The following is a 24,551-nucleotide window of genomic DNA, read 5'->3' as shown; positions in this document are numbered from 1 at the left end:
ACATTAAAAAAAAAGAGAGAAACAAGTTACTTTTAATACTATATATATATATTTTTGATTAATTTATTTGGTTGTGTTGGGTCTTCGTTGCTACGTGCGGGCTTCCTCTAGTTGCGGCGAGCGGGGGCTACTCTTCGTTGCAGTGCGGAGCTTTTCATTGCGGTGGCTTCTCCTGTTGTGGAGCACGGGCTCTAGGCACGTGGGCTTCAGTGGTTGTGGCATGCAGGCTCAGTAGTTGTGTCTCGCGGGCTCTAGAGCGCAGACTCAGTAGTTGTGGCACACGGGTTAGTTGCTCCGCAGCATGTGGGATCTTCCCAGACCAGGGCTCGAACCCACCTCCCCTGCATTAGCAGGCAGATTCTTAACTACTCCGCCACGAGGGAAGTCCCTTAATACTATATTTTTATTTAACCCACTCTATGTAAAACACTTCAAAATATTATCAGTATAAAAATTATTGATGAGATAGTTTACATTCTTTTTTTGTACTAAAATCTAAACATTTCAATTTTTAAACATTTCAATTTCTATTTCATTTCCATTTCTTTTTCTGTTTCATTTCAATTTCAGTTTTCATTTCACTTTCTAAACATTTCAATTCAAAGTAGCCACATTTCATTTGCTTAGTAGTCACATGTGGCTAGTGGCTAATGTATTGTACATTGTAGGTCAAAAGGAGTTAATGATTACTGTATTTGCCAGTCCTTCTTTAATTGTTTTGTCTCATTAGGACTTACGGTGTTTTAATTTTTTCTGTAAGATGTAATTTAGGTCATACAGGCTTTTATGCTAATTTTAAAATGAATTATCACTCATGAAATAATGAAATACTATATAAATTATTTGTGACAGCTTAATTCTTAGTAAGTGGTTGTCCTCAACTCTGGAATAATGAAAGGAAACATTGTAAAGATAATTTTTACTGGAGAGCAATTGAGATGGTCTTCTTTTGTGATGAGGCTGCCTTGGGTTTGAAAGCCAGAGAATGGAGTTTGGGGAGAGCTGGAGAATGGGAAGATCTTTCTGGAAAGAGTTCATAGCTAATGATGAATAGTTATACTCTTGAATTCCTGCAGTCTAAGTGGTCTGTTTTTATTTCTTTATCTCACATTAGCGGAGACCAGTAAGATTGTTTGGAAAATGAGCACAGTATTTAAGTATTAAAGTGGTAAGGAAAGTGGGTCAAGAAAGCTAATTATCACCCCACAAGCATGGCCTATTCTTGTAGAAAATCTCCAAAAGATAATTAAGGGCAGAATCTTCTGCTTCTTTTTTAGCACTTCAACTGCAAGCAGATTGTGGCTCCTACTGTCATATATATTTGATATTGCCCGTCTTACCAGTTGCTAACCTCATTTTCTTATTTAGATAGTCAAGTGAAATTAGGAAGTCAGAGGACTACAGATGGAATCAGAGTCTGGCTTTAGCTTTGAGTACAGTGTATACTGAATGAAGACTTCTAGACTCTCAACCATCTGCTGCCTTCTAGCAGTAAGATCTAGCTCTAAGATCATGTGTCTATACTGCTTCTTTGAAATATAAATGCTAATAACTGTACTTCTCACTTAACTACAAGTTCTGAGAGATATCAAGAGATGTCCCTCCCTTAATAGAGACAAGTCATTCTCCAGTAGAATATGATTATCCAGTCAGTCTGTTTAAGTAACAGAAAACAGTTAGACAAGTAGTTAATTTACTTTGACCCAGCAATCTGCTTCTTAGTATATACTACATTAGGGGCACTCATGTACATATGCCCCAGGAGGCATATGCTAGAATATTCTTGGTAGCATTGTTTGAAATAGTCAGAAAGTGTTCATCAACAGAAAAATGGATGAGTTGTGGTAAACTGTATTAGATTATCTGATAGCAGTAAAAATAAATGAACTTTGGATGCGTGCGCACACACACACGCACACACACACACCAGGCTTCATCAAAAGAGGTCCTATTTCTTATTCTCTAAATCAAAGTAGGCACAGGGTTGGGAATATAAGAATAACCTAGCCTAGACAAGCAAAAGGGAAAAAAAAAATCCTCATAGCTGGAAAACTTCCTTCATTATATTCAAAGTTATGAGAACTCTTTATATTATGTCTCAAAACTGAGAATCAGAGAAACAATCACAGTTAGCCAGTAAATTCACAATTTCTTGGACATTTTAAAATTTCCAAAGTGAATGTAAACTTTTGTCTATGGATCTGGCTAGTTCCATCCATCCCCTTAGGCATCAGCTTGTTCAATCGATTTCTCATCATGTTATATTCATCTGTACGTATTTTAATGTTTGAGAATTCCCCCCAACTTAAATTTGATTTAGATAAACTTAATAGAGTACTATCAGTGCTTGGATAAAGCAAATTTCAATGTTGATTTGATATTAAATTTACCCTAATTTTTAAAAAAGCCTGAACAGTGCTAATTTTTAACCAACTGTTGTTAATTTCTTAAGGGAAATTGGATAGCAAAGATATTAGGTCTGATATAAATGTTTGTCTTCTTTTTGGGCCTGTGACTTTTCAATACAAAGCAGATTTTAAAACTTATGATAGCAGTATTTAGAGGGAGAAAAAAAGGAGGGGACTATAAATTATAATGACAAATATAAAAAGTCATTTATTAGGTTTCACTTTATTTTCTATTTCTTTAGTGGTTTTTGGCAAATTTGTCATATCAAGAAGCACTTTCAGACACAAAAGTTGCTATAGTTAATATTTTGTCCTCAACTTCTGGTAAGAAATTTGTCTTCAAAATCTGTATTATAACTCGAGACCTATTTCTGATATATATGTGTACATATACATATATTTTTATCTTGTTTTAAATTATTTCATTCTTTCTAATGTGTATTGGTATAACTACTATTTAATCTTTAAATTTTGTGTCATAGCCTTGTGCTATTTATATTCCTTCCAATACTTTACAGTATTTTTTATACAACAATATATTAAAGTTTAATAGGCTGACTGTATTGTAACTGTCTTTCCTTTCACATATTCTTTCTAAAGATCTTTTTTTCAACCCTTTGGCTAAATGTAATTGCTTATTTCATAACTATAATTTGCCCTGTGAAAGGTGTTTTATTTTTAAAATTGAATCACCTTCCAAATCTGGAAGATAAAAAAAGTATTTTTGAAGCTGTAAAAATAACTTTAGTACACATGCTTGATTATGATGAGGTCAGAATGTTACTCTGAATGCTCAGTTTAACTCTCTTATTAGTTTTAAAATAAATAGGACTGTACTTGATCTGTATTGTTGAAATAAACATGGTTTCATTTGGAGGCTGTTTTTATGTGTGATCTCTGAACGTTTCAGCCTAGGTAACTGCAGTCTTATTCTTAGTCATTTAAAAATGACAAAAATTAGTTTAAAAGTTAGGTGTGTAATTAACTTATTTAAACAGTCAAGTTGGTAATAAATAATTTTGACAGTATTTAAGCTAATGTATCTTTTTTTTATCCTTTTCTCTCCATAGGACTTTTTACCTTAATCCTTGCTGCAATGTTTCCAAGTAACAGTGGAGATAGATTTACTCTTTCTAAACTATTAGCTGTAATTTTAAGGTAAGAATATAGTGTAATAGCTAGTTTATTCTGCTTAAAAATGCAATGTTTAAAGCATTTCTGGTAATGATAGACGATAGTTTATATTATAATGTACTGTATAGGCAAAGATAGATGAAGGTAAAAGGTTTTAAATGGACATTATGCTACTCAGCTCTGCATCACATCCTTGGCTAGTTTTCGAAACCTTCCTGGGGAGGGTAACTGGAGGGAGGACCCCAAAGCAGCTTTGGTTCCCATTCACGTGACTGTGGACCACTAAGTGTTGTACTGACGTTCACGTTTAACTGCCTGGTAATCCTCGTAAGCTCCCAAGTTTGTTTCCTTTTCCTAAAACATGTTCCCCTTTTTGTTTAGTTTTTAGTTTTCACTTCTCCCACTTCTAGAAATCTAACCTGCAGTCTTCTCTGATTGTCTCAGCCTCAATCTTTCAATTATTTCTGTATAAATTATCTGGCAATTTTGTATTACTGTTTGTAATACAATACATAAGTATCATTAATGACTAATTTAAATCTTTTACTTTATTTAACTTTGTATCCCTACGAGATTACAAACCCTTGAAGGTCAAAACCTTGTTTTCTACTTCTTTGTGTCATCAAAGGCCTAGCATAAAGCTTCGCTCACAGTCAGTGCTCAAAAAAGACGTGTTGGTTTGATGAAGCTGTTGTTTTTGTGAGAGAAAATCAGAAATCTGAGAAGGTAGCAGAATAATTTACCAGAAAGATTAGTGTTTCTGAACTTTCAGAGGTGGGTTTGAATCAGAGCTCTGCTTTTTGCCCCTGGGCACTTGCCCTAAACTCTCTGAGAGGATTTCCTAGATGACAAAATGATGATAGTATCATCTACTACTTTGCAGTCTTGTTTTAAAGTTTGGAGGGATGTATATAGAAAGTGATTATCGTAGAGCCTGGCACTTGGCAATCACATAAGTGGTGTTTCTTTCTTTTAGATATAAGGGTAACTTGACCATGGTAGTTTCCATGGGCAATTGGGTTGAACCAACTAATTTACCATTTAGACTTTATGGACACTAGGAATTTATTCTTTTTGCATGATTGGCCCATGTTTTAGCCAAACATATTTTTGCATTAGGGAAATACAGTATATTTGTCTGAGGGAAGTGATGAGGTTTATCCAACTTTGTTCAAAATTCATGCCTTTTCTTTTCATTGTCTTAATAAAAGTAGAAAGATACATAGAAATAGAAAGACAGTATAAGGCTCCATGAGGACAGGAACCACATCTCTCTTGTTCGTTGCTTAACCCGAAGTTTAGCTCATTAAGCAACAGTTGAATGAAGGAATAACCTCTTGATTTCTCTACATCCTTAATTTGGTCTTATTTTTACATTAAAATAATGGGATTAATTTAATTATTTAAATATTTAAGGATAGTTTTACCATTAATTTCGGTTTTACCAGTGAGAGTTAGTGCCATTGCTAGGTTTATATGGGTTTTGATATTTGTACATTGCCAAAAAAGATAGGAAGAGGGATGATAAGTTGGTTAATTTTTTCCTAACTGAAAGGCAGAAGATAGCATAGCAGGTAAGAACACTGGACTCTGGAAGTAGACTGCCTGCGTTTCAGTCCCAGCTGTGTGATTTTGGTCAAGTTACTTCATTTCTTTGTGCATTAATTTTCTCATGTGTAAAATGGGAATGATAATAATACCTTCCTTATAAGGTAATATTGGGCATTTTATGTGGATTAAGTGAGTTAATGTAAGTATAGCACTTATACTATACTGATAATATTGTTAGATATTATTAATTAAATCATTAATTCTTTGATAGTTTTACCCAAAGTTGAGATTAGTCTTTATTACTTGTAAATAATTTTGATCTTTGAGGTTAGTCTTTTTAAAGAATTTATTATTTTACTTATCAGTAATGACTCTTATTCTCATAGCATCGGAGGTGTTGTGCTGGTAAACCTGTCAGAGTCTGAAAAATCTGCTGGAAGAGACCCAATAGGTAAGTATATGACTCTGCATTCTTTCTGTTAGAGTATACAAGAAAAGTTCTGTGCATGTCATCATGCATGTGCATGTCCACACACTTGCGTGCATACACACACACACAGGGTGGGCCCTAACAAGGCCTTTTTTTTTTTTTAACTTTTCCTTTGGAAATAATGTAAAAAAATTAAAAACTAGTTCGCAGAACTCTCATATAGCCCTCCTCCAGATTCTCTTAACTAGTTGCAATGTACATAACTACAGTACAGGTTTAAAAATCAGGAATTAACAGTGGTTACAATAATTTTTATTTAGTCTGTAGATCCTTTTCAAATTTCACCATTTTTTCCACTAATGTTCTTTTCCTGGTCCAACATCATGTGTTGTATTTAGTTGTCATGTTTCCTTAGTTTTCTTTAATCTGGAACTATCCCTCAGTCTTTTTTTGTCTTTCATAACTTTAATATTTTTGGAGGATACTGTCCACTTGTTTTGTAGAATGTCCTTCAATCTGAGTTTGTCTGATATTTCCTTATGGTTAAATTTATGTTGTGCATTTTTGGCAAGAATACCATGGAAGTGATATTGTGTCCTGATAAGTACATCATATCAGAAGGCACATGATGTTGATTTGTCCCATTACTGGTGACATTAATATTAAAGTTGTGTGTCAGGTTGCTCCAGTGTAGTTACTGATTTTTCCCTTTGTAAGTAATAATCATCTTGTAAGAGATACTGAGACTATACATATATCCTATCCATCATGCTTGTACCTGCTAATTTTGTCATTCACTTTTGATTCTTGCCTGAAACAGTTACTACTACAGTAAACACTTTGTTTTTGATCCATTGTTTAGATTTAACAAAAGAAGGGTAATCAGAATCTAGCTTAATTGGTTTCCTTCTGGATACTTTCTTTATTTTTATTTATTTATTTATTTATTTATTTATTTATTTATTTATTTGTTTGTTTGTTTATTTATTTATTTACTTACTTGGCTGCTCCGGGTATTAGTTGCAGCATGCAGGATCTTAGTTGCAGCATGCGGAATCTTTAGCTGTGGCATATGGGATCTTTAGTTGCGGCATGCGGGATCTAGCTCCCTGACCAGGTATTGAACCTGGGCCCCCTGCATTGGGAGCACAGAGTCTTAACTGCTGGACCACCAGGGAAGTCCCTCCTTCCGGATACTTTCTTTAGACATTTAAAGTTTATTAAATACAACAATGCTTTCTAAACTATTCCTGGTTACTGCCCAGGGAGCTGTGTCTTGAACTGCCTTACCTCTTTCTCACCCAGAGCCGATCTGTATGTGTAAAACAATATATATATTTGTTGCGTGTGTGTGAGAGATTTTGTTGACAGGCTTTCCCTTTGCTTTTTAAAAAAAGTTTAGTAGTAATAGTAATAATAAATAGATTTAATGAAACACTGGACTTTTGGATAATTGATTAAAGTATTGAATATGGTCACCTGGCAACACCTTATACAGCTGTTTTTAAAGGCTTACTTAAATGTTCTTGCGAGTGAGTTAATATATTAAAGAGAATCCATATTTATTATGCAGGTACTGTGAGCCCTACATTATGTTAGATATTTTAGAACATTAAAAACTATAAATTATGTGTTTGCAGTTGTCAAGGAGTTTTTTATTTTAATCAATAATATATGATTGACAAAATGAAGCCACTAGAGAATAAAATAATACTATATTTAACTGTAGTAAGTATTACATTATCTAAAATAGAAGACAAGAAGGATGGAAATTCAGTGGAGTAGAAAGAGGATGCTTGGTGGCAGTGGTGGGACTTTAATAGGGTCTTGAAGATGGTGGTAGAATGTATATTAAAAATGATACATGGCAGTGGGGAGAACAATATAAACAACTGCTTAGAGAGGGAAGGAAGCATTGTTAAGTTGGCTGTGTCAGGTGTCATAATTGCTTATGTAGGGGACAGTATGAAGTATGCATTTCAAAATTAAATACCAAAATGTTGGCAATATAACATGTATAACATTGGTTAGATCATTGAGGTGAATGTTTTTGCATTTATTTGTTTATACTTTAAACTCCTTCCTATATTCCTGGAGGCCATGGATAAGGTGGGTTATACTTTATCTTTTCATATTTGAATAGTTGTTTCTTGAAATAGGAGCTGACTGTGTCAGATTTTAAATAAGTGTGTGATAAATGAGTTAATGAACAGATACTTTAAATTATTATCTTGATTTTTACAGGTTCCATTTGGTCTCTTGTTGGAGCCATGCTCTATGCTGTCTACATTGTTATGATCAAGAGAAAAGTAGACAGAGAAGATAAGTTGGATATTCCAATGTTCTTTGGTAAGACTATGTTTAACTTGTGAGGCTATGTACTCTGAATGATTAACTTAGGGTTTCGTTTTTGTTTTTTGGAGGGAATAGGGAAGTCTTCCTCCCCACTCCCCCATATGATTCTTTAAAACCATTAGATTTTAAAGATTATGAAGTCCAATTTCAATGTTTTTCTCTTACCTTGTTCTGCATAGTTGTGCACCTGTGAGGAAACGCTCATTCCCTCAGTGTGAGGTAAAGAAATTCCTTCTAACACCTTTTTCGAATTAATGTCTTCAGCCTGTGAATCAGATATTTTCCTCACTGATATGACAGGTTATGCTGTTATAAGCATGTGAGTGTATACCTGTTGTATTATACATTTTGCCTTTTTTGAATTGTTAGAAGTGTAAGATTGGGGAAACTGCCCGAAAATGATACGTATAATACTGTTTCAGTCTATGTACTTGTTTTTACTAAAAATTGTAGGTCTTTTGAAGGTTTTCCATTTGCACTTTATCTTTAAGACTCATATTCTTTTTTTTTTTTTTTTTTTTTTAATATTTTCTGTACCTCTTAGGGTTGTGATTTTTTTTTTTTTTTAATATTTATTTATGGCTGTGTTAGGTCTTTGTTTCTGTGCGAGGGCTTTCTCCAGCTGTGGCAAGCGGGGGCCACTCTTCATCGCAGTACGCAGGCCTCTCACTATCGCGGCCTCTCTTGTTGTGGAGCACAGGCTCCAGACGCGCAGGCTCAGTAATTGTGGCTCACGGGCCCAGCTGCTCCGCGGCACGTGGGATCCTCCCAGACCAGGGCTCGAACCCGTGTCCCCTGCATTGGCAGGCAGACTCTCAACCACTGCGCCACCAGGGAAGCCCTCATATTCTTTTATGACATAGATTTTCAAATTATCCAGTTATAGTTTCTGGCATCAATTCTTAATTTTGGTAAATGCCTAATATGATTTTTATAAATTCTCCTTTGCCTGAAATCAGCTCAGTAAAGAACTTGTGATATCTAGGATTGCAAAAGAAGAGCACATTGACAAGATATCTTCCAAAAGATACCTGAATATCAATAGATAAAGAAGCATGGTGATGAGAAATCAAAGTGCAGCTTACAGGGAACCAGGAGACATGGACCCTAGCTGTTATAACTTCATTTATCTCATAGTCATCTGAAAATGAGAAGATTGGACTAGGTTAGTAGCTGATTTATGGAGGATCCTGGGAAGGTTGGAAGGAGGTGGAGTTGCACGTGTGAGTCTGGTTCTCAGACTCCTTTGCTGCTTCTGCTGGAGCAATTCTGCTTTGTTGGTTTTTTAGCATTATAATTTAATTTGTAGAAATGATTTTTCTGCTAAAAATAGTTTGTATATTTTCACCTAAAGATTAACAAAAATAAAACCTTTGAAAAGCCACTAGACTGGGTGATCACTCAAGTTCCTTTCAAGTAGAGAATTCAATAAGTATACTTTAAATATGAAGATAATTTTAATGATGTCTTATTTTAAAGTCATAGAAAATTCCATCTGGAATGGATTAAAATGTTAATGTTTTACGGTGTTCTTTTTTAAGATTGGCAGCTTTCAAGAAAAATTGCTTATTTACTCTTATAGGAGAGTAGTACACAGCCATATAACTTGGTTGATCTTCTTCATATGTGCCATGATATGGAAAGCAATATGAATTTGACATGGGCTTTAGAATAGATAGGATTGGAGAAGTAGTAGTTAGGGTTGGGATGTAGAGGGTTCTTTCGGCATTTGGATGTGAGCAGAGCATAGCAGGGAACAGTGAGTAGATCCATTGTGCTGGAATGTTCACTTTAGGGAAGAGCAGAAGTGCATGTGGCTGCATTCTGGAGGGTCTAGAGAACAAGTGAAGTGATTTGGATCTTTTATCTCTAGATCCAAAAGTTGTTACTTAATGTGGGATTTCATAGGTTTCATAGTTCAGGGAACAGAAAAGAGATTTGGTTCTTGATAATGCCAAATTTTGGTGTTTTAATTAGAAGAACTTTTTAATACTATACAAGCCTTGTGTACGTGTGTTGTTTTGTTCATTTTTATTTTTATCACTAGGTGTCTTAAGTTGGGTTTCCTAGAAGCAGGGTATGAGACAGGGCTTTGGTGCGGGAGATTCACTGAAGGGGTGCTCTGCAGGAAAGACTGGCAAGGGAGTGAGAGGAGCAGAATAGAGAAGGGGAGAGAACCGCGTGATCTCTGGTACAGTTGAGGTGTGGCCCAGCTCGTTGCAGGTCCCTGGGCAGGGAGCACAGGGGGAGCAGGTAATGTGCCCAGGCACTCCTCAGAGTTGTCCTGGCCGAGAGCCATTAGGATTTGGCTGCCCAGGGTGTGGAGTGGGGAGGGGTGGGAACTTCCTGGGAAAGGCAGACTTGGTCGCTGTCCAAGATAGTCCTTCGGAGAAGGCAGGTCCTGTGAGTCTTAAGCAGCAGGTGAGAGTAGGTGCTCCAGCCCTATTAAGATTTAACTAGGCATCCTATGGGCTTCCCTGGTGGCGCAGTGGTTGAGAGTCTGCCTGCCAATGCAGGGGACACGGGTTTGAGCCCTGGTCTGGGAGGATCCCACATGCCGCGGAGTGACTGGGCCCGTGAGCCACAACTACTGAGCCTGCGCGTCTGGAGCCTGTGCTCCGCAACAAGAGAGGCCGCGATAGTGAGAGGCCCGCGCACCGCGATGAAGAGTGGCCCCCACTTGCCGCAACTGGAGAGAGCCCTCGCACAGAAACGAGGACCCAACACAGCCAAAAATAAATAAATAAATAAAGATTTAACGAGGCATCCTAAATACTAGTTTATTATTTAGCAGCAAATATAAAATACATACCTACTGTAATTTAATTTTCTTTTAGGAAAGCTCTGTAGTTACCTCTGGATCTCATAGTGGAACTGTGGTGTTAAACTATATACCAAGTCCAATAAAAACTGCTATAAAATATTTTTTTCTTTACATTCACATGTTATAGTCTTATATAAGCTTATGTTTCTATAATAATAATAGCTAGCCTTTATTAACTATTTACTCCATGCCATGTACTGTGCTGTATTTTATATGTTCATCTACTCTTCCTAGTAACCTAATTAAATATTATTTTATACTTATATATTGGAAAACTGAGGTTTACAAGAGGTTGAGCATCTTGCCTAAAGTTTGCCTAAAGATTACAGTACTAGTGAATGGTAGAGCTGGGATTGGAACCCAGGGCAATCAGACTGCAGAGCACACACTTAACCACTAAATATTATAGCCTTCCTTTACACATAGTCCCTGCTTAGTTCATACTTGAATAACTATTGGTGTATGTGTGTAATCTCACAGACTAGCTTATGAGCTCTTGGGAAGGCGGGAAGCAAGAATTTTATCTTTTTGGGGGACCCTCCTCCATTATTCCTAGCATAGCACGGGTGCTTTAAGCATAAATATGATTCGAATCAGAGAGTAAACCGTCTAGTTCCTCTTAATAATTTAGGCTGAATACACACACACATGCACGCACCAGTTATTCCTTTAAGTTCTAGGACGCTATATTATTATAATCTAAGGTTAACAACCCTTCTTTTTGAGTTGTTTTAAGTGGTTTGTGCTGCAGTACTTGCTCCATACACTCCACACAGTGAACCTTGAAGACTCAGTGATCACCAGTTGCTTGATAAAGTTTTTTCTTGTGTTGATCTCTCCATAAGACTTACTTAAAAACAAAAGTAACAGAAATTTCAGTTAAGGAAACCTGTTGAAGCCCTTTGTGCAAAATCTAACGTTTTCTGATTATAGAGTTGTAAGTTTGGAAAATTGAAATAAATCACAGTTACTAACTTTTCTCTCTTTTATACGTGTTTAGGTTTTGTAGGTCTCTTTAATCTGCTGCTCTTATGGCCAGGTTTCTTTTTACTTCATTATACTGGATTTGAGGACTTTGAGTTTCCCAATAAAGTAGTACTGATGTGCATTATCATTAATGGCCTTATTGGAACAGTGCTCTCAGAGTTCCTGTGGTTGTGGTAGGTACTGTTTATTGCCCTGTGATTTATTAGTTATGAGTTTATTGACTTTTGGCTAGTTTAAGCATTTCTAGTTCTTCTGTCTTCTGATGGCCCCTCGTGCGCACCCTCCCACCCCACACACTTACAACTTAATACAGTAGCTCCATTAGAGCAGGAACTGTGTTTTGTTTTTTAATTTCTGTGTACCCATTGCATAGAGTAGTGGCTGGCACATAGAAGGAGCTCATGAATTTTACTGAACAAATAAATGAATAAGAATGATCTGAATTTATAGAATGTTTTAGAAAGTAGAGTGTTATGCTAATTCAAGGCATCGTTATCTAATGGACAGTCACACTTAGGAGATGTGTATCCCAGGTGTGAATACATGAATTCTAAGTGAGAATCTGGGGACTTTGCTTATTCAGGAGACTTTGGAATGTCTGTTTGGTTGTTCATAGACCTTTTTGTTTTGTTTATTCTCAGGACTTTTCATATGAGTGAGGCAGATATATAAACCCTAAGCTCTGATTAACTTGAGATTTTAACATAGTTTGATATGTTGTAATATCAACTATGTTGATATATGATAATAATCTTAAAAGTTTGACAACAGTATCATATATGGAGTTTAAGAAAACTTCAAATAGAGAGCTTAATACTTAGTCCTGTTTCCATCTAATATGAACTTAAAAAGAAACACAAATTGTACTTAAACTCCTAAATGTATTTTATTATATACCATTTAAGACTACTGACTAGTTTTCCCTTGCAAAAGACTGCAATAAAAATAGCCTTTTCCATCAAGTCTTCCTTAATGCTCTGCCTACATTTCTCTGCCCTCTCCAATTAAGGAAATATCTCTATTTTCTTGATATCCTCTGTACTCACTCCCTTTTGTGTAGTACTTAAAGATTTACTTTGTATTGTAGTAATTTATGTAATTAAATTCCTTTGCTGATCTAAAACTCTTTGGTATCAAAATCTCATTTTGTACAAATTATTTTAGGTGCTCATTTTTTTTTAACCAAAAAGAATTACATATTTTATTTTATATATTAATACATACCATATGTCTCATTCTTTTGTCCTATCACTTCTTTTGTTCTATCATTTCTCTTGCCTCTTTCCACTCTTGGTCCTGGGCAGGTGAAACTGCTTACTGGTAGTGTTTTGATTGAACTTAGTTGAACCATAAGGAATTGTTGATCTTAAACCATTTTTGATGGCAGTTTCATAGGGTTCAACCCAGTGAACCATATGCTTTAAACAATTATGCACTCACTGTATTTTAATAGAAGTTTGTATTCCCTACTTTTCTAAGTTTAGCTTAGATTAGAAAGTTTCAAAGCAAGGAGTTTTTACATATTTGAAAGAAATAATTTTTTAAAATTTTTGGATATTAGATGAGAGAAAGGTTTAGTATGGTTTGTATTACATTGAGACTCATAATAAACATGGACTATACCACTTACAAATATTATAATACTCGTTCTTTATCGAGAGAGTTATGTTTAATAAATATATACACTAGAGTTTCATTATGTCAGCAGATTTTAATGTAGGCTTTGGGGATAAGTGAATATGAGTTGTGACATATGTAATCTCTCTCTTATGTGAGCTTTCCTGAGTTTGCTCCCTTGGAAAATTTTACAGTTAAAGAAATAATAAATAACATGTTTTGAAATACTTTTATTCTTTTTGTATTTAACTTTTTTTAAATTAAGAGAGTAATACATACAAAAATGTACAAAACGGATTACAGTGAAAAGGTAATCTCCCTTCTACCCCAAATTTTCATTTCTTTTCCCCAGAGGCAACCACTATTAACTTCTAAGCCTTCTACAAAATTGTCTGTATATACAGAAGTGTGTTATCAGTCTCTTAATCCTCCCCCCTCCAATTTGTTTTATTTTTAACATGCAAACTATGGATATCATTCTATACACAAATTACTGTCTTGTAAATCTTTAGATATCAGCCACTAGATTCATTTTTTAAAGCTTGTGTAATACTCTAATCTGTTATGCTCCAATCTATTATGTAACATAATGCATAGAACATAATGTGTTTTACCAGTTCCTTCTTGAGAGACATTTTAGTTTGTCGTCTTTTGCTTTGTAAATAGTATGGCATTGAACATCCTCATATATGTTCTTGCATATACATGTAAGTATTCTATAGGATAAATACTGAAAAGACTGAATCAAATGTGTAGACTTTAGATTTTGAGAGAATTGCAAAGTTATTCTCTACAGAAGGAACACAATTTATATTCCCAACTGTGTATATGAGTGTTTATTGTTGACTAAACTGGACACTCAAGGTCATATATTATGATCAAAGCTATGTTTATCCTTACCTGGGGTGGATTTTTCAGGACCTCAAAAAGGCTTATTTTTCAGATATACTTCTACACTCAAGCATTTAAGAGTACTTATGGTTACAACTCAAAAGCAGTAAGTTAGTCAGTAATGAAACAAACTTCATATCCCTTCAATTCTAGGTGTTGTTGGTAACTCAAAATTATAAGGAGCATATCTACGTATTTTATACCTTTTTAGATCATTAAAAATAGTTAAATCAGAAGTCATAATCTTTGCGTGTATGATGATTTCTTTCTAGGAAGGCAAGATTATTGTATGTTTAACTATAAATAGACAACAAACTTCAGCATATATAATCAGGTGCTGAGTAGTATACTAAAGATTTAAAAGTGCAGTTGTGAATTTTTTGGAAATTAAAGATGTGTACTTGTCACTCATTGTTTATTTGAAAAAAAATTTTTAAGTGCACTGTTAACTCCATATATTGTACCGCTAGTATAGATGTGAGATTATCCACCTGGTCCTCTGTCTTAGCATTTCCTGGAGCATGTTGAATGAATAATAGATCAAATGGGGAATTCCCTGGTGGTCTGGTGGTTAGGACTCTGCGCTTCCACTGCAGGGGGCACATGTTCGATCCCTGGCTGGGGAACTAAGGTCCTGTGTGCCGCGTGGCTCGGCCAAGAAATAAATAAGTAAATTAATTAATTAAAAAAATAAATCAGATGTATTTAGCCATCAGCTAAATTGGGAAAAGCTGGTATAAGTCAAACAGGGTTTTTAATACTTCATCTCAGACTCAGTGTGATTCTACTTTGCATTATAAATCTCTAAGAACATATACTGCATTAAAAAAAAACAAAAACCAAGAGAATTCCCTGGTGGTCCAGTGGTTAGGACTCAGCGCTTTCACTGCCGGGGCCCCGGTTCGATTCCTGGTCCTGGAACTAAGATCCTGCCTGCAAGCCTTGTAGTGTGGCCAATAAATTAATTTATTAAAAACTTTTTTAATTTAAAATAAGCGATATTTGATCCCTGAACCCTCTTTTCACAGATCAGTTCATGAATAGTGGACTAGCACTTGAGTTTTCTGTACCACATCAATAGGAGCTAATTGTCCAGCCTCTGGTGAATACTTGAAGTGACACTTTATCAAGAGATAGCCTCTTTTATTGTAGGACAGCATTCTTAATCCTAACATATACTGAGCTAGAATTTACTTGCCTATAATTTCCATGGGTCTGTAGTCCTAATTATTATACATTATGGTTTTATCTTGGCCTATAATTCATTTTCTTCTTATATACCCAAATATCTATTCAATATAATGCTTTCCTTCATTTTTTTCCTTCAGCTGTATAAAATTATATGCAATTGGTATGTCAAAATTTGATACCAACATTGATAGTTCAAGGTGAAAATAAAATGAAGAGCTTAGGTTTTGGTTTGGACAATTGCTAGAAAAATGAAAAACAACAAGGAAATATCCCTGAAAAATACTCAAGTTCTTTTTTTCTGATATTAAGCCACATCAAAAGAGCAGCACACATCTAAAGACTACTTTAGTTTTTAATGAGGGTGAGATATTTTTGCTTTAATGACAGACCCACCTGTTGGCTTATCACTTGGTTAAAGTCTGTGTTATGTGGTATTGTCCTGAAATTTCAATATAGCTGTTTCCTTTGTTAGCTAAGTATCATTATCACAAAACTATAAGAACTCTTTTGACAGTTTTATTAAAAATGTTAATAAAATATAAGCTATACATCAAAAGTTGAATAGCATCTGTAAGCAGATCTAGAAAATAGCATAAAGTCTTGAAATTTGTATACTTATGTATTGGATTTTTAATATTTGAAGATAAACTGTAAGAATGATCTTAGTAACTCTATTTTTTATTATGTCTTAGTCCATCCTGAGCTTTTATTTTTGCTCCTGATCTCTCTTGCCTATATTGTAAGATAGATAGTTTTTGATCATTGTTTTTCTTTGGTTCTTTTACTTTTTTGATATGGAAATGTATATTTTCTTTTTTTTCTTTTTAGGGGCTGCTTTCTTACCTCATCACTGATAGGCACACTTGCACTAAGCCTTACAATACCTCTGTCCATAATAGCTGACATGTGTATGCAAAAGGTAAGGCAAACTATTTATTAGATATTTTAAGTGTATTGTTAAAACAGAGCTAATGAAAGGTAAGGAATGTGACTAAAAATTATAAAGATGATCATGAATAATACTTGATGCCTACTCTTCCAAGCTGTTTTACTACAAAGAGATATAAAAAGTACCAAAGAAATGGATAATGTGTTGCATTTTTTAGCCTTTCAATATTTTTCCTTAATTTCTAAATTAAGGGCAGTGTCTTTATATATAGTTCTCCAGTTTTGGAGCTCATTGTGTTCCAAATGTTCTTTGGTGAGTCAGTGGTATGGAATAGGGGATATAGTTTAATCATATAAATAGTAGTGTTTTGATCTCTCAGATAGACTCCAAAGGTTTCTTAACACTCTGTTAATACTCCCATAGATGTGAGCGGCACAGGAATAACGTCGTTTCTCAGTGATCGCTCATTTCTGTCTGGACTCACCAGGGCGGGCGCTCCTTCCCTCGTCTGTGAAGTCCTGGTCTGAATGTGAGGGTTCTTGTGATAAATGCTGGCCATGATAACGTTGCAGAAAAGAGAATTGGGGTGGAGGGTCCCTCCCAGCAGCCCGAAGGGAGAAGTTTCTTTAGTGGTTCCTGGGGTACTAGGGAGAAAAAGATGTGCCACTGGCTAACACGAAAAGATGTGTAGCCTTTTATCACTCAGTTCAATATTTGTAAGCTTTTAATGCCAATATTAAGTAACAAAATGATGTGTGTGTGTGGTTTGGTTTAATATAATTTGAAGAAAATACTTGCAAGCCCAAACGCTTATAATGTGTAGAAGTTACAATCAGATTTTTATTTTTCTTTAGATCTTCATGCAGTTTTTAGGATAAAGGCAAAATACTCTCAGTGATATGTATCCTCTTTATTTAAAAAAACAATTCTGTGGTATTTAATTTTGTTTTATGGTTCAATAAATTCTAATTTATTTGTCATGGTTAAGAATGGAAATCTTTGTAATTGAGAATTACTTATCTTACATATACCATGCATTTTCAAAAAATGTGAATATTATAAAATATATGTAACACTAAAGTCATACATCATTAAATCCTTTTATAGATTTAAATAACATCCAGGTCTTTCCACATCTCAGGGTCATAATCTTGAATATCAACCAAAATTATTCTAGTGAAACTAGGGAAGTGCTGCTTATTAGAGGATTTTGGTAGATTGCTGTGTAAATGAACTTTACATACTGATATTTTGAAAACATCGGCTTTTTTGCAGATTTGAAAGATAAAAATTGAAGGTTAATTTTATTTTTGGATTTTTTAAAAAGAACTGTAACAGCAGATTTAATTTTATTAAATGATTATGTCATTAGTTCAGATATTTTAAGATGAAGGCAGAACACAAGGGAAAAATGTATGTATATATAATAGATTAGAAAAACATACCAACAGTCATTTCTTGATTGTCTTTGCATCAAGATTAGGGAATCAGTTAAATGAGTAGGCTGGGCCTTTGGTGGGGATTGAGGGCAGGAAGATACCTTCTGGTAAAAGTAGCAGGGTATGCCCCAGACCTGTAATAGAAACATGGTAGGAGAAACCTACTTTCCTGGGTTTTTTTTTATTCTACTATCCAAGCATATTTATATATAGTTTCTGAAATTTTAGCATTTATCAACTTTACTTATTGTGCTTAAAATATATATTTTTTTAACCTATTGGTATTTGGTATAATAGGAAGCATCCCTGATTGTTTTCAGGTTTATATTCAGATATATTCAGGAATTAGACTCTTTTTGTTTACTTAGGCAGTTTTCGTTGTTAATAAATGTCTTCATTTAAAAAAAATTGTCTTCATAGCTTGTTGGAAATCAAATTAAAAGTTTTTTTTTATTATTCGGCAACATATAAATAACTGCATTGTTAAAAGTGAACTTTGCCTGTAAAAGTCATCTAGAGTTTTACCTACCTTTATAAAGTTTGCTTTTTTCAGTTCTAAAATAGGGTTTTTAGTTGAATATTCATGAAATCATTCTATCAACTATATCTGCATTTTTAACTCTCATTAGTCATAAGTTTTTTATACTTTTTCTGTTCTTGGGTCATTTAAGTTCATCATGGTTTTTCTAGATTATTAAATATTCTGGCAAATATTCCAAGAATATGTTATACCAATACTTTGATAACAGTGTGAAGGCGTTTTAGTACTTACTGCTGGGTGTTCTTATCCTGACTCAGCCTGTGTGTGTGTACCATACAAGCAGAACATGCATGTTAAAAGTTATCAGTGGTTTCTCTTGTGTTACGCATTATGAGTCCCTCATAAAAAAACCATTATTCTCACAAAACCCCTTTACTCTGACTAATGGGTGGTATGAAATGGAATAGTATATGTTTTCCACCAGAGGGAGTCTTGCCTTTGATTCTCAACTTCATTTTTTTAATGCTTAGAGAGGGCAAGCAGTTTTTCTTCCCTATTTTAAAGATAGGAGTTACTGTTTTTGTCATTATTTTGAAAGCAAACCACCAGGGTGTTGCAGCTGAGTCTCAATAGTTAATCAGTGCAGGCTCTTTTTAGCAATTGTTTTTGATCCTTAGTTGAATCTAGATGGTAAAGGAAAGAATGATTTTTTTGGGGGGGGGGTAACTTTATGGCATCTCATTATTTTTAATTTTCTTGACGACCCTGATAAAATGTTGGATTGGAGGGTCAGGCTTGGCGATCTGAGGGCTCCTCACTGCTGAAAGTCTTTCTCTTTGTAATCGTTATTTTACTTAGTCATGATTTCCTTTTGAAAATTTCTATTTCATTTTTTACTAGATAATCAAGCTATATTTCATTAATAAAATGTTTGCAAAAGTTTTACTTGAGTTTCATCTGTTTTTAGTACTGTCTTAAGAACCATAACATAACATATCACGGCAATAGCATAACCTAGTTTTTCAAAAATAGGAGTTTTGAAAAATGACTTCAGGAACTAAAGGGGAAGAATCAACTTGAGAACAGGCAGTAATCAGTAAAGAAAAAATGGGCAATGCGATGTGTAAGGCAAATGCTTAAAATTTCATAATTCTGTTTCTGATGTACTATGCCTGTACTTATTAGTGAAAAGCATGCTTTCCTTTAGGCTATTTTCCAAGCAAGAAGTATTTTTGTTGGTAATTTAAGCAAGTGGTTAATATGTTGAAGTCCTGAATCCTTATATTTAATAATAACATACTTAATATGTTGTCAAAGATTAGTATTATTTTCTTGGTGTTTAAATTTATTCCTGCAAGTTATCATAAGTGAAAAACTTATGTTAAAGGGAAAATTGTCTCAATGATAATTGTGGGTGTTTTGTTTTTTTTCTATCTCTTATTTTTAGGTGCAGTTTTCTTGGTTATTTTTTGCAGGCGCTATCCCTGTATTTTTTTCATTTTTTATTGTAACTCTCCTGTGCCATTATAATAATTGGGATCCTGTGATGGTGGGAATCAGAAGAATTTTTGCCTTTATATGCAGAAAACATCGAATTCAGAGGTAGGTTAAGTTCTAATATAGATTTTTTTAAAATAATGTTTACTAAGTAAATTGGGAATCATATCATGCTGGCCTAGCTTTTTAGAGATTCTGTGAAGAATTTTTAAAAGATTATAATTTTATACGTACAATGCCAGATAAAAGAATTTGTTCAGATCCTTCAGGTGATAAGATAGTTTCTTCCCAACTGCTTTTTTTTTTTAAAAAAAAGTTTTGATTCACAGGTACAACCAAAGTGCTTACTGTTTTGCTAAAACAAATTTAAATGTAGAAAACGTTTGTTTGAACAAAATTCATAATAAAATATGATAACATTGCCTCCGTTTTTTTTCAATGTCTTTCTTTTTAAGAGAGAGAAACCTTTTTACATTCTACTCTAAAAAGAATTTGGGACAGTTTGTTGGGGAATCTTGACCTTGTCTTAGTTCTGACCTCAAGCCTCAGCCAGTGGAATAGATCATTTTTAAGGGTTCCTTAGGTCTAAAGCTTTCCTAACTATTGTCTTTTTTTAAGGGTTCCAGAAGACAGCGAACAGTGTGAGAGTCTCATTCCTATGCACGGTGTTTCTCAGGAGGATGGAGCTAGTTAGCTGTAGTCCAGGTTTGTATGTTAGCTGACAGTAGTATTGAATAAGGTTCTTATTCCTGTATTGCTCAAATACAGAATCGATTTTCCATTATTAGTTGTTTGAGAGGCAATACAGCTTAGAGGCTAAGGGAGTCCAACTCTGGAGTCAGACTGCCTGGGTTCCAATTCCAGCTTCTCTATGTACTAGCTCTGTGACTTTATGCAAGGTTCTTAACCTCACTGTGCCTCGGCTTTCTTATCTGTAAAATGGGGTTGCAGCAGAACGTCCCTCACAAAGTTGTTAGAAGAATTAAATACTTGGTAAGTTTAAAACATACAATATAGTACCTGAGTCAAATTAAGTGATTCCCAAGTTTTTTTTGTTTGTTTGTTTTTTGAAAAGGAAGAAGTAAAATTGTATTCAGCTCTAGATTGCATGATTATATTTAGAAATTCTAAGGAATTAGCAAAAGAAGTTACTAGAATAATTGAGTTTAGCAAGATCACATATACAGTGTCAATATAAAAAATATCTTCCCATTATTTCTATATGTAGCAATGAACAATAATTAAATGAAATTAAGAAAAATTCCATAAACAATGAACTTTTAAAAATACTTGCAAGTACATTTAACAAACATTGTGCAAGACTTGTAGATGGAAAACTAAAAAACAATTCAAAGAAAAATTAGAGATATAAGTAAATGGAGAGATATAATAATGTGTTCATGGGTTGAATGACTCAACCCATTAAGATGTACTATTAAGAAGCCAGTTATCCCTAAGCTGATCTATAGATTGAGTGCAATCCCAGTCGATATTCTAACAAGCTTTCTTGTAGAAATTGGCAAGATGGTCCTAAAATAAGGCAATTAAAATTTTTATTTATTTTTTAAAATTAAATTATACTTGAACTACAACACTGTTAGGTCCAGGTGCACAACATTGTGATTTGATATTTCTATACACTACAAAATGATCACAAGTGATTCCAAGTTTTAACTATTACTTATATTCATGCTAATGGTCATCATTTTACTTAATGATATACTTTAGAAAAATATTTTTTTCTGAGTATAAAATTAAGAAAAAATGTAATACTTCAGTGTATATCCAGTCTCTTCTCCATGTATGTGTGTGTGTTTACCACAACTGGCACAATATATATCCTGGTTCTCTGACTATGCTTTTCACTTAACAATGTTTCGAGACCATTTCCACATTTTTTATTAATTTTAAGAAATAGTATCTTGTATATTTCTTACATGACAGAAAGAGTACGTGACAGTTTATGTTTCTCTTAATGAGCCCTTGAAATATATCCACCGTATATCTTTGGTAGGTAGGAAAGCAATTATTTATTTAGAGCGAGAGATCACAATAAATTACTGAAATTCCGGAAATTCCGGTCCCTTTCTTCTGAGATAACTTCAGACAATTTATATTGAAATGTTTCTTGATTACACCTGGGCTTCCCCTCTTCACCTAGAACATTGAACAACTCCTGTCAACTCCTTGCAGTCACATTGGCCATGAAGCTTAAGTTTATCTTCATGGTAAATTCACCTCTAACCCAAGGCTATTTGTCTTGGTTTTATGTTTTTCTTTGATTGGTCTTTTTTTATTCTAGTTTTTCCTCTTAGGATGGTTATATATGCACATAGTTTGAAGAGTTGGAGTTCTACAATTCTTATTGTACAATGCAGCTATCCCCTGCCCTGCACTGCCTATCCTGCTTTCATTCATTCCCCACCCTGAGGAGTCCCTTTAAACTCTTCACTGATTCATTTCATATTTTCCTCTCCATCTAAGTACCATGCTTATACTTCTATTTCTTGATTTCTCAGTTTCAGGCCTCTTCAGTTGGTTTTCCCACTATGGCACGTGAGGACAGGTTACTTTCAGTTTCCCCCTCCTCTGCTCCCACCGCGCTTGCCTGCCTTCCAGCCCTGTATCATTCCTACCTCCTCATCATCCCAGGATATTTATCCTGTGATTTTGAATAGATGTGTGATCAGTGTTTATACTGTTATGCCTATATAAATGCTACTTTTACCTGAGCCATGCAGGCTTGTGCCTGGCATTTCCCCAGTCCAGAGGCCCTCTGTTACTACCCTTTTTGGAGAATAAACCTCAGATCTTCTCCTGGGATAGAGAAGAGGCACTTGACCAGCTGTGAAACGTGAGGGGCGAGCGTCTGAGTGTCTAACTGCTTTTTCTATAAACTTTGTACCAATCTGCCTATTTTTAGTTGTTTCTTCACCCCTCCTTACAGAGGTATCTGGTTGTATTTTTTCATTGCTAGCTAAGAGTTGGCTGCTCTTTTCTTGTCTCTGTTCTTCTCTATGTCCATGTGGTTTATACTTTAAAAAAAAATCCCTTTATTATCTTTTTACTGAGGTTTTGGGGACAGAGTAGAACTAAGTATGTATATTTTCGTCTATTTAAAATTGTTCTAATTTTTAAAATTAAAAAATGCAAATAATTATTCTTTAAAGCTTTTTAATTCTATAATTTATGCATTTTCCCTCCCTAGTATGCTGTGCATTATTCCCATATTCACGCTCATAGCCACCCTCACCCAGATATTTTTGGAAGTGAGAGCTGGATAAGGAGGAGATAGTGAAGACTAAAAAAGATGGACTACAATAGAGTAGAATAAAGTAGGGCAGGTTGGGCAGTAGTCTTTGTCTTGACAGGGGTAATGGTGGAATATACTGTGAATAAAACTGTTATTACGTGCTCTTAAAGTAGTATTGGATGTCAGCCTTTGACATTGCTGTAGAACTCACTTTCATGTGTTCTTAGAACTCACCTCAAGTTCTGGTATCCAGTTATTAAGTATATAGGCTGTGTTTGATATATATTTCAATGGTGAGATAATTTGCTTTTTAAAATATAAACTATAGAAATTAAAGCTATGACAGTTGTAATCTAATGATCCTCCTGTGTTTGTGTTTGTTTTTATTTTTAGCTTGATAATGGAACAATATACGGTGAAGAGACAATCCCTGGCAAGTTTTTGTAGAAAAATGTTTCAGTGCCTAGTCTGAAAAATAACAGTTTCAGTTCTTTGGAACTCTAAAACATATTTTCCTCTTGTCTGTTTTCTTCATTTTCATAATGAAGTACTTTGCTATGTAGCTGTGTACATATCACTACAGTTATAGGAAGTTTCAGTCTACAGTCCATCTAAAGGACCAACATGCCTTACACATCTCAAGGAATTCAGCTGATGAAATAATTTGAACTAATCAAGGGATAAAATTTTAATGTTCTGGAGACTTTATTTTCACATATTATTTGTTAAATGCTGGACTATATTATGAAAATGTTTTCAAGAAATCATTTTAAGTATATAGATTGGTGTTTCTTACAGGTAAAATGCTAAAATAAGCTGCCTATAATAGGTACGGATGATATTTTTGAGTTTTGTAGAATATTACAAATTAACAACACAAAAAATGTTTAATTTATGCAACAAATATGTTCACACAAATTTGGTAGGACTTTAGAAAGAATCGATATTTGAGAAAAGATCTGGTTCACTTACACTACATATACTGTATTATCCTTTCATAGCATTAGGTGCCTTCTACTTTAAATCTGTGACAAACCATGACAAATTTTTAAAGGAGAAGTATTATTGTAAAATGAAGAATTATGTACTTCTAAAGACTGTATTGCTGTAAATTTAATTGATAAAGCTCTGCTTATTTAGAGTTTTGAAGAAATATCCTCTCTTCAATTAAACATTTTCATAATGGAATGATGTAAATTGAAGTGATAAAGAGTATTATTAAAATAAAATGTTTATATATATATGTGTGTGTATTATAGATCTATCAATTGGTTTCTGATTTTTTTCACATATAAATGTGCCAAATTATTCTAGAACTAGATGCCTCTTTAAATAATTTTAGTTTTCCTAAATAAATTTTTATGGTTAAAAATCAAAGAAGGAAGGCAAGAAGAAATTCTACTTTAAAAATTACATTTGAAGATTTCCTCTACCAAGTTTAAATTAAATATAAATACTCCTGATTTTAACTTTTAAAGTTAGGTCTTATATGTCCTTATTGTGCAGCAGCTCCTGGACTCTACTCACTGTAGCCCTCAGAAGATGAATGTATGTCTCAGGATTCATCCAGGCTTTTGATTAATCAGAACCTATTTCCTTCTCAA

At 34.2% G+C, this 24,551-nt stretch overlaps 1 protein-coding gene across 4 annotated transcripts in view; it reads left to right on the top strand.

Annotated features, from left to right (window-relative positions):
• Positions 1 to 24,190, top strand: part of SLC35F5 (solute carrier family 35 member F5) — a 43,001-nt gene extending 18,811 nt beyond the window's left edge. Inside the window, exons 8-16 of one of the 4 annotated variants that reach the window (XM_082397894.1) lie at positions 2,651 to 2,732; positions 3,479 to 3,566; positions 5,480 to 5,544; positions 7,768 to 7,872; positions 11,703 to 11,862; positions 16,217 to 16,307; positions 19,645 to 19,799; positions 20,313 to 20,399; positions 23,341 to 24,190. In XM_082397894.1, coding sequence (XP_082254020.1) covers positions 2,651 to 2,732; positions 3,479 to 3,566; positions 5,480 to 5,544; positions 7,768 to 7,872; positions 11,703 to 11,862; positions 16,217 to 16,307; positions 19,645 to 19,799; positions 20,313 to 20,388 — 822 coding nt within the window. In that variant the 3' untranslated portion in view covers positions 20,389 to 20,399; positions 23,341 to 24,190. Of the gene's footprint in view, positions 1 to 1,368; positions 1,479 to 2,650; positions 2,733 to 3,478; positions 3,567 to 5,479; positions 5,548 to 7,767; positions 7,873 to 8,057; positions 8,098 to 11,702; positions 11,863 to 16,216; positions 16,308 to 19,644; positions 19,800 to 20,312; positions 20,400 to 23,340 lie in introns of those variants that run through there. The other 3 variants (XM_082397895.1, XR_014246258.1, XM_082397896.1) reach the window with 3 other exon arrangements.
• Positions 24,191 to 24,551: the final 361 nt, after the last annotated feature.

This window comes from Balaenoptera borealis, assembly GCF_965194805.1.
Source record: "Balaenoptera borealis genome assembly, chromosome: 6".
NCBI lineage: Eukaryota > Metazoa > Chordata > Mammalia > Artiodactyla > Balaenopteridae > Balaenoptera > Balaenoptera borealis.
This window is presented reverse-complemented; position numbering and strand designations above follow the sequence as displayed.